Source organism: Caenorhabditis briggsae (assembly GCF_000004555.2).
Source record: "Caenorhabditis briggsae complete genome, chrIII, whole genome shotgun sequence".
Lineage (NCBI taxonomy): Eukaryota > Metazoa > Nematoda > Chromadorea > Rhabditida > Rhabditidae > Caenorhabditis > Caenorhabditis briggsae.
The window spans coordinates 2,958,548-2,969,326 of record NC_013490.2 but is presented as its reverse complement, the minus strand read 5'-3'; the positions used below and the strand labels follow the sequence as shown (position 1 = coordinate 2,969,326).

The 10,779-nt window shown below is 34.5% G+C and overlaps 2 protein-coding genes across 2 annotated transcripts; one reads left to right on the top strand and one right to left on the bottom strand.

The window, feature by feature from the left end:
- Nucleotides 1–115: 115 nt before the first annotated feature.
- On the top strand, nt 116–1,794 carry CBG20307 (the record flags this gene model as incomplete). The annotated part of the gene is made up of 3 exons (XM_002647068.1): nt 116–227; nt 689–751; nt 1,652–1,794. The coding sequence occupies 3 exons, from the start codon at nt 116–118 to the stop codon at nt 1,792–1,794; spliced, it is 318 nt and encodes a 105-aa protein (XP_002647114.1).
- Nucleotides 1,795–5,603: 3,809 nt separating this feature from the next.
- Nucleotides 5,604–9,572, bottom strand: Cbr-nipa-1 (the record flags this gene model as incomplete). Its single annotated transcript, XM_045243516.1, has 6 exons — nt 5,604–5,771; nt 6,040–6,312; nt 7,282–7,606; nt 8,091–8,181; nt 8,228–8,419; nt 9,485–9,572. 6 exons carry the CDS (start codon nt 9,570–9,572, stop codon nt 5,604–5,606), a joined length of 1,137 nt encoding a protein of 378 aa, XP_045097005.1.
- Between the last annotated feature and the right edge of the window lie 1,207 nt (nt 9,573–10,779).

Genomic DNA, 10,779 nt, shown 5'->3' with positions numbered 1-10,779 from the left:
AATTCCAAAAAAAAAGTTTTTAATTCAAAATTCAATTTTTCAATTTTTTTCAAATGTTTCGAAATTCTTGAGCTTCTATATTTCAGAATTTTTGCATTATTCATTTTTTTCAGAAATGGGTGATCTGGAAACCACGTCTTCGTCGGATGGCCATTCCACTGGAAAACTGCGTCACGGGTCCAATGATACCGAAGAAAGAGTCACTTTTTCGACAACTTTGGATGATGGTAAGTCTTTCAATTTTTTCTGAATTCAAAAATAACTAAAAAACTTGAATTTCTCGCGTCCAGAGCTTCAAAATGAGTATAAACATGAACATATTCTGAAAACTTTTAAATTGGGTATTGTAAAACTACAGTAACTCGCTCAATTTTGAGCCAAACTTGAAAATGTTAAAATTTTTGAATTTTTTAACACCACATTTAAAGGCGCATAACTCAAAACCCAAAAAAACTATCAAAAAGTAATCAACCACTTAATTGCTCAACATAAAATTTTAAACATTTTTGTAGTTTATCACTTTTTGATATCTCTAACGGTTTCTGAGATATGCGCTTGTAAAGTCAAGGAGAGATGCTTCTCTGCGTCTCTCCTCCATTTTAAAGGCGCATATCTCAAAAACCATGATAGTTTCAAAATTTTGTAAACCACAAAAATGTGTAAAATGTTATTTAAGATATTTTTGTAGTTTGTAGTTTTCTTGTAGCCACAGTAGTTGTGTTGAAATGCGCCTTTAAAATAAGCGTTCTAGGTGATTTTTCAAAATAAAAATTTTTAGAAATCAAATTTTCTTGAAAAATTTTTTTCCGTCAAATATGGAAAAATGGAAGGAAAATAAGGAAAAAATGATCAAAAAAGAGATTAGAAAACGAAAAATGACGAAAAATTATGGGGAGAATTTTTTGTGCGATTTTTTTGTCGCCCCAGGAAAAATGATGGATTGGAATATCTGGAAGACATTGGGACATACAAAAACTGACATTTTTTGAAAATTGAAATTTTAAAAAACCAGAAAATTCAAATTCGTTAGGTTTTCAGCTTCAAAATGAGTTTAAACATGACCATATTTGGAAATTTTCGAAATTTGCAATTTTTGAAAGGTATACTGTAAAACTACCGTAACGAGGGTTGGTTTCAATCTGAACTGAAATTGTTAAGCAGTTTTAGATTTGCAATAACCAAAGCTGCAAAATAAGTTTAAACACAACTACTTAGATTTGGTTGATTTTGAAATTTTCGATTTTTCAGAGAGGGACCAGCGAAAATTTGAGAAAAATTGAAATTCAGAAAACCAGATTGTGTTTATACTCATTTTGAAGATTTGAACAAGACCATTTCAAAAATGTACACTTTTTTGGGTTCGGATGAAAATCTGAAAAGTTACTATAGTTCGAGGCAAAATTCGAAACAAGATAATTTTAGAGTCTCAACTGTAAAACTACCGTAACTCGGTCAGTTCCAGTCCAAATTTGAGATTTAAAAAATATTTGCTTTTGACCTGGAAAGCGCTTCAAAATAAGTATAAACATGACAAGATTTTTGGAATTTTGTTTTTGAATTTTTGAAAAAAAATTTTTGGAATATTTTTCAATTTGAATGCTTTGTTTTTTGGGAATTTCCAGGTCACCCATAAAAATTGCATTTTTTCCAGAGGATTTATTTTCAGCAAAACTAGAATTTGTCTTTTTATTTTTGTTTTTTTTTTGTGCTCTTCAAGGAAAAAAAAACAGAACCAAAAAAGAGAAAAAAAGAAGAATAAGGCTCTTCTTTTCCCTCATAAATGATATATTTTGATGGGAAAGAGAGGGTGCCTTCTTCTCCTTTTTTCTCGAAATTTCGAAAAAAAACACACAAACCAAAAAAAAAAAGAAAAGGAACTTTTTTGCTGGTTTCTTTTCTGGTTGCGTGTCTTTTGGTCATTTATCAGGAGAGAGAGAGACGCAGAGAAAAACGAAAAACACATTTTTCGAATTTCTCTTGTAAAATGCTTCAAAATAGGTCATTAAAGGTGGGGGGAGATGAAAAAAATAATGTTCTCGAAATTTCGTTCAAATATGCCCCTCGAGGAGTTGAACGTGTGGGGCGAGGATTGAGGGTGCGGCGCCGCTACCGACTGAGCTACACGGGCAAAGAGAAAGCGCACTCCCGATTGCATACATAAAGGCGAGGACGACAGCTGTACGCAGAGTGACATTAAGCGTTGTACACCGTCACGGTAGAATGCATACTCTGGCCCCAAAAATCCCCCGTAAAATCTCCTGTCCCCCCACCTTTAACATGACCAGGTTTGGATATATATTTTGAAAACTGAAACTTTTTGGGCTTTTTTTTTGCTCAACTACCATAACTCCTTTGATTCTGATTCAAACTCAAAAATTTTTGCATTTTCAAGTTTGCCTTGTAGCACGCTTTAAAATGAGTATAAATAAGTCCAGGTTTTATCAATTTTGATTTTTTGAAATTTTTTGCTGGACCCACTGAAAAATCGAAATTTTCAAAATCAACTGAATCTAATCGTCTTTAAACTCATTTCCAATCGCTAGATTTGCCAAGTCTAAAAATGTCGATATTTTTTTAGTTTGAAGCAAAACTAGCCGAATTACGGTAGCTTTGCTTTGATATCTTTATACTTTCGAACTTTCGCCCGAATCACCGTAACTTTGGTCATTCTGACCAAAACTCGAAAATTTTAACAGTTCTGGATTAGTCTGGTTTTAGGCTTCAAAATGAGTATGAACAAGCCAAGGTTGAAGCCAAGCCAAGTTTGGCTAGAGTGCAGAGAAGCGAGACACACTGCGTCTCTAACCATTAAAACCAGAATTAGCGGAGCATAGTCGTGTTTATACTTATTTTGAAGCACAAAACAGATAAAATCTTAAAATCAAAAAAAATTTTCAGTTTAGATAAAGATTGACCGGGTTACGGTAGGTTAACTGAAAATGACCAAAACTGACACTTTTCTGAATATGGTCATGTTTATACTCATTTTGAAGCTGAAAACGCGCTGAACTCGAAAATTCAAATTTCAAAATCAAGCAATCAATTATTTTCTAGATTTTCCAGAAAATTAAAATTGCAAAAAAATGTCGAGAAACTTTTTTTGCTCATCCTAAAAATTGGAAAAAAAAGAGGAAAAGAGAGGGAAGTGTTGATTGGCTCTTATTAGATTCAGTTTGAGAGCCTCTCGGAGCCGCCCAAGTGTATATAAGAAGAGGGAGAAGAAGAAGAAGAAAACCTAAATGAGGCTTATTTTTGGAAAAATTGGAAATATAGAGAAAAATATAAATTTTGCAGAAGATGTGAATTCTTTTTTCTGCACTGCACTTTTAGAATAGTGGATTTGGTCTTAATAGAATGAAGAAATCAAAGGATATTAACGGTTTTCGGGATCAAAATTTAAAAATAATTTCAAACTAAAACTTTAAAATGGCTCAAACTTTTTTTTTCAATTTTCATTTAAACAATTTTTGAACTAAAATTTGAGTTTGGCTTGTTAATAGATTCAAAATAAGTATAAACAAGCCTAGTTTCGAGAAAATAGGCCTTTGGCGATATTTAGTGTCAGACTGTTAAACTACCGTAACTCGGTCAGTTTTTGTCCAACCCCAAAAAATGTTACCTTTTTCGAACTCACTAAAAAAAAATTTGAAATTTATGAAAATTTTCAAAAGTAGTCGTGTTTACACTCATTGAAAAGCGCTAACTGTTACAAACTCAAAAATACAAAAATCGTCGAGTTTGGTCTGAAACCAGCTGGGATACGGTTGTTTTAGAGTGCAGAGAAACCAGACACACTGCGTCTCTAACCCTCAAAACTCGAAATGTTCGGAAAATGTTTCTTAGTCATGTTTATACTCATTTTGAAGTTCTAAAACTGAGAAATCTAAAAATTATCAAAATTTTGAGTCTGGACCAAAACCAGCTGAGATACAGTAGTTGACACAAACAATGTGAAAAAAACTAATTTCTCTAAACGTAGGCATCTTTATACTCATTTTGAAGCTCTCAACGCGGCAAATTCAAATTTTTGTTTTTCAAAAAAGATGAGCAATTTTCCAACGGGATTTTTGATCTCCAAAGCTTTTCCTCTCCAGATGTCCCCCTCTCCCCCTTCCACTTAAGTATCCATCTAATTAGGACGTAAAAGAAGACAATTTCAATGGGAATTGAAAATTGAAAGACACCAAAAAAAAATGAGATCGCTAAGAGCATTTCAATGAAAAGAGGCTCTTTATGTGAGGAGGTGCCAAATGGGGGAAAATTTAGAAAAAGGAAAAATTGGCATAAATTTTCCGGGGGTTTTTTGGCTTTTTGCGCTGAAAATTTGAGCCAATTTTTGGCCAAGAAAATGAGAAAAAAATGATACGAGATTTTTGTACAATTTGCAGTTCAGATTTTCAAAAAATCCTAATTTTCAAGGGAGTTGCAAAACGAAGTTCAAAAGATTCAAAAAATGGATTCAAACTACCGTAATTTTTCTGATTTCAATCCAAACTCAAAAATTAGTGAATTTTCGAATTTGTTTATCTGAGGGCTTCAAAATGAGTATAAATACGACTAGTTTTGGAAGATTTCGAATTTTTCAACTGTTTTGGGTCCCACCACAAAAACCCAAATTTTCAATTTACACAAAAACTAGTCGTGTTCATACTCATTTTGAAGCTCTTGACACGAAAAAAATTGAAAATTGGATAATTTTGTGATTTGAACCAAAACCATCCGAGATATGGGCTAGTTTCAATTGTGTTAAAAATTTCAAAAACTTTAAAACTGTCCCAACTTTTTTATTTCTTAACAGATTTCTGAGATTTTTAGCTTATTGCATTTCATCAGCAAAGGGCTTCGAAATGAGTATAAACATGACTAGGTTTTGGAAAATTTAGAAAAACGATTTTTTGGGACCCACCACGAAAACTGAAAATTTCAAAATTCATCAAATCCAGGCGTGTTCATACTCATTTTGAAGCTCTCAACACGAGAAAAACGTAGGTTCTTGAAGTTTTCGTTTTGGACCAAAACCTGCTGAGATACGGCAGTTAGAAAGAGCAGAGAAACCAGACACACTGCGTCTATAACCTTAAAACTCAACGTGGGCGGAGCCTAGTCGTGTTTATACTCATTTTGAAGCTCTTGGCGTGAGAAATTCAAATTTCAGAGTCTTGAATCCTAAAAATTGTCTGAAAAAATTTTTGAAAAAAAAAATTAAAATCAAAAAACTTTTATTTTTACTAGAAAAAAGACGATAAAAAAAGAAAAAAGAAGCAGAGCGGGTTGGGGGATGGGGGCTTGTTGAAACCTGTAATTTTATGGGTGTAGATAAAAAAGTGGGCGTGGCCTAAGTGGATGGGGTGGAAAACCGAAAATTTTGATAAAATAGGGAATTTTGAGCCATGGAAAAACGAGGGAACTGGGCAAAAAGGGGATAGAAATTTGAAAAAAAAACGGATTTTAAAAAGTCTTCTAATACACGTAATCATAAAGGAATATAGGTCAGAAAATAAATCTGAAGTTTTCAGAAAAAAAAATTCCGAAAAAAAATTTTTCTGATTTTTTTTTTTCGAAAAATTTCAAAAACATTTTTTTATAAAGAAAGAATTTGTTTATTAAGTATACACCATTCGTCGGTTACTGTTCGATTGTCGCATACAGTAATCATCGACCAGATTCGTCGACGATGACGAAAAATCGGCGTTGGCCAGCGAGGCGGACGGCCTGGAGACCAGCTTTTGAACTTGATACAGTGATATGTTGACGTCTCGGAATAGTTGCATCTGAAAATTTGCAAAATTCCAGAAAAAAATGACCACCAATTGACTTTTTGAAAAAATTTGAAAAAAGTGAAAAACCAATTTTTTTTTTCAAATTTCAATTTTTTCGAAATGTTTCACAGATTCCTCCTTTTCAAGCCATTTCAGGCCGTGGTATCAATTTTTATCAGAATTGGATGATTTTGAAATTTTTGGAAAAATTTTCGAAAAAAAAAATTTTTAGCTCATTTTGGCTCAAAATTTTCCAATTTTTTTGGCTAAAAATGCTCACCTGGAAAATGCCAATAATCGTTGTCAGGAATCCAACAAAATTTCCAATCACATCCGACGCGCCCAGGCACGACCATTCTTTGTACAAAATCGACGATGCCAAAATGACAAAAGTGGTGAAGAAGACGTAATAGATCGGTGTGACCATTGAGGTGTTGAAAATGTCCAACGCTTTGTTCAGATAGATCAACTGGACCGATACACACATCGCGACTGATGCTAGCCAAAAATATGTTAGCCAATTTGTGAATTGTTGATGCCCGGAGAGAGTTTCCTGGAATAAAATGGGGGTTTTGGGTGGAAATGGGAAAAAAATTGAGAAAATTGAGCCATAATTGTGACAAAATGAGCAAAAATGACACTAGGAAACTTTGCAAAAATGCGATTTTTCAACATTTTGGTACTGCATTTTTGAATTTTGCTACTGCTTGGCAGTAGCAAAATGGGACAAAGCAGCGTTTTCGGGTCTTTTTTCGGTCATTTTCGGTTTTTTGTCAAACTAGGAATTCGAAAATATCAAAAATCCAAGAAAAAAGACGAAAAATGAGTTGAAAAATAAAATTTTTCCAAATTTTGGTACTGCTTTCGCCCATTTGATACTGCTAAGCAGTACCAAAATGGAATTTCGACACTGCTGGGCAGGTGCAAAATTCTCGATTTTCGGATTTTTTTCGTTCAATTTTTTTGAATTTTCGGGTTTTCTTTTGGAAATTCGTTTCTTTTATGAAATTACGACTTTGAAAATATCGAAAAACCCGAGAAAAAAGCGAAAAAAATGCCGAAAAATAGGACTTTTTCAATTTTGGGTTCTAATATGAATTTCGAATTCAGAAATCCGAAATTCACGGAAAACTCGAGAAAAACGACAAAAATGAGCCGAAAATCGTTAACTTTGGTACTGCATTTTTGAATTTTGGTACTGCTTGGCAGTAGCAAAATGGGCGGAAGATAATGAAAAAAAGATAATGAAAAAATAGCATTTTTTCAGTGTTTTTGGGTCTTTTTCGCTCAATTTTTTAAGTTACCGGTTTTTGCCTGAATTTGTTCTTTTATAAAAGTAGGAATTTAAAAATATCCAAAAAAAAACCCCCGAAAACAGCTAAAAATAAGCTGAAAATTGTTATTTTTGGTACTGCTTTGCCTATTTCGCACCTGGCCAGCAGTACCAAATTTCCAAATTTTCGGGGCGTTTTCACTCGAATTTCATGATTTTCGTCTCATTCTTTTGGAAATTTTTACTCACCTTAATAGCCAATCCCAACCCTTTCACCGAGAGCACGGACAGCGATCCAATCAGCGAACAAACCGAAATGTACACCAAAATATTCGTATGACCATATCTCGGCGCCACATAGACCACAATGAATCCCGTCGCCAGAATCACCAGTATTACGTAGATCAAGAATCCGGCGTCCTTCATTTTCAGCGCCAACTCGGCCATCGATCCCACTTCCTCTTCTTTCGGCGAATGAATAACGATTACTGTAGATCCTAGAAGACAAAGAGCACATCCGATGGAGCCGAGAAGATTCAGACGTTCGTTAAGCATTCGCGATGAGAGGATTGCACTGAAAATTCGAATTTTGGGGGTTCAGGGCCAAAAACTATCATTTTTCAGTTGAAAATTTCAATTTTGGCACTGCCGGGCAGGTGCTAAATGGGATTTTCAGTGTGCACATTTTGCTCCTGCCCAGCAGTAGCAAAATTTTGAAAAATCGCATTTTTCCAGTATTTTTGGGTCATTTTGCCTCGATTTTCTAATTTTCCTGATTTTTCTATGAATTTCGTTTAAGGAATTCGAAAATGGTTTTAGATCCCCGAGAAAAACGGGGAAAATAAGCCAAAAATTGTTAAATCTGGTACTGCTCTGCCCATTTTGGTACTGCGTAGCAGTAGCAAAATAGGCGAAAGCAGTACCAAAATTTGAATTTTTAAAGTTTTCTAGGGTCATTTATGCTCAATTTTCATGATTTTTTCTCATTTTTTGTACATTTTAAAATCTAAGATAAAATTCCAATTCATTTTCAGCCAAATTTCAGCCAAAAAACTCACGTAACAATGACAGAAAGCGCGCCAAGCGGTGTGACCAGAGACGCCGGCGCAAATGCATATGCAGCGAAATTGCACGCTTCACCAACACCCACTGAAAAGAAAACGATGTCTGTGCGTCCGGATGTCCTCAAACTCACTAGTAATAACACCCATCCACCACATCCATTCTCTCAAATATCCATAACCGCCTTCTGATGCTCGCTGTGACGTGTCACCCGACGCCAGCTTCAATAACGCCTTCTTTTTGATAATAAACGAACTTCCGATGAATAACGAAGAGCTGACGGCAAGACCGAGGCCAATGTAGAAGTCGGTGGAGGCGTAATGCACTGAAAAATATTGATTTTTTTCGCGATTTTGGTACTGCAACATTTTCGATTTTTTCGTTCAATTTTCTAAATTTACTGAATTTTCGGTTTTTTATCAAACTAGGAATTCGAAAATATCAAAAATCCAAGAAAAAAGACGAAAAATGAGTTGAAAAATAAAATTTTTTCATATTTTGGTACTGCTTTCGCCCATTTTGATACTGCTGGGCAGGTGCAAAATTCTCAATTTTCGGGTTTTTTTTCCGTTCAATTTTCTGAATTTTCGGGTTTTCTTTTGGAAATTCGTTTCTTTTATGAAATTAAGACTTTGAAAATACCGAAAAACCCGAGAAAAAAGCGAAAAAAAGGCCGAAAAATAGGACTTTTTCCAATTTTGGTACTGCATTTTTGGATTTTGCACTTGTCCGGCAGTAGCAAAATGGGATTTTAGTACTGCCTTTGCCACATTTTCAGCAATTTCAGACTAAAATTTTACTTCGAAAAATCGACTCGTCACCGGAAATATCGCCAAAATCCACAAATTCCGAAATTTCGTTGTCAATTATTGCATTTTTGAATTAAAAAATAAATTAAAAACTGGCGAATTTAGAGCATGGGAACATAGAAATTGGGCAAAAAGAGAGCTCTGATAAATCTAGTTGAGTGGAAATTCGGCGAAAAAAATTAAGAAAATCACGGAAAATTGAGATTTTGGTACTACCGGGCAGTAGCAAAATGAGCGAAAGCAGTACCAAATGTGAGGGTTTTCGGTATTTTTTTGCATTTTTCGGGGTTTTTCGATAGATTTTTTTATTAAAGAAAACGTTTGGGAAAAAGAAACCAAAAATTCAGAGAAAAAAATGAGCGAAAAAGACCCAAAATTCGACTATTTTGCTACTGCCCAGCAGTGTCAAAATCCCATTTCGGTACTGCTGGGCAGTAGCAAAACTTGAAAAAGCAGTACCAAAAACAGATTATTTCTAATTTTTCTCATCTTTCACCGGACCAAACTTTTTCTAAATCCATTTCTAGGGTTTCCAAACCCTCTGAATCCAAATTTTCAGCCTAAAAACCCCCTAAAACTACCTTCATCCAACGTATTCACGTTTCCTATCGCCGTCACCGGATCCGCTGGTGTTGGGAACCCGTTCGAGGATGAAGCGATCGATGCCATGCTGAAAAATATTAATTTTAATTTGCGGAAATCCGGAAAAAACTGACAGACAGACAGAATTTATCAAAAATTTCAAGAAAAAAAAAGAAAGACGGAACCCAATTTCCGCATGTTCAGCTCATATAATCTATGGTCGGATGGAGCAGCCAAAAATTTGACGTCACAATTTTTTTTGCAGAAAACATATAAATATAGGTCTCCTATTTTTGGTATTTGTGATGTCAGAGATGGCTAAAGGCTCCAATGACTCCCCAAAAAATATTGCCTATCTTATCAATTCGTAGTTTGTAGTCTAGGGGCATTTTGTGCTCTTTATGAGCACAAGACGAACCGATCTATCTTATCAATAATCAATTTTTCACCTAAAAAGTGTGTTCTAGAACTTTCTAAAGAGGAAAACCACGAGTTTTGATTGATGAGAAGAGCGGTGAAATTTGTTTACTTTTTCTAGTTTTTCCAAGAAAACAGGTGAAAAATGAGCGAATTATATGGAATTTGAGGCATTTTACGAGATTTTTGGCAACGAAAACAAAGAAAAATCGAGATTTTGGTACTGCTTTTTTATATTTTGGTACTGCCGGGCAGGTGCAAAATGGCCAAAAGCAGTACCAAAATCTCAATTTTTCGTAATTTCTCGGTTTTTTCCGATCGATTTTCATTTTTGGGTTTTCTTCTATACATCTTGTTTCAGTAAAATTGAAAAAATCGAAAAACCCAGATTTTGCAATATATAGGAAAGCAGTACCGAAATCAATGGTTTTCAGCTCATTTTTCGTCTTTTTTCTTGAATTTCTCAATATTTTCGAATTCCGAAACAAAATTTTTAGAATAAAGCCCAAAATTTTGCATTTTCCGGGTCGGAATTTCCCAAAAAAACGTTGAAAAGTCAAAATTTCGAAAACTAAGTGCCAAAAAAGTGTTATCAGTACTCTCTGTGACGCTCTATTTGGTTTGGGCACATACACACACACACACGGGTTGTAATATGTGTGTATAATGTCGAATGCAGAGTGTCAGGTGATAGGAAATTGAGAAAAAATGTGGGAGTAGAATATTTCGAGCCCAAAAATCGCTAAAATCAGGTTTTCAGGTGGTTAAGCAGTACCAAATTTTAAATAGACCAAAAATCACCCAATTTGCAGCCTGAAAAACAAAACTTTCGTTTTTTTACTAGAGCACTTTTTCTGATCTCTAATCAGTCGAAAAT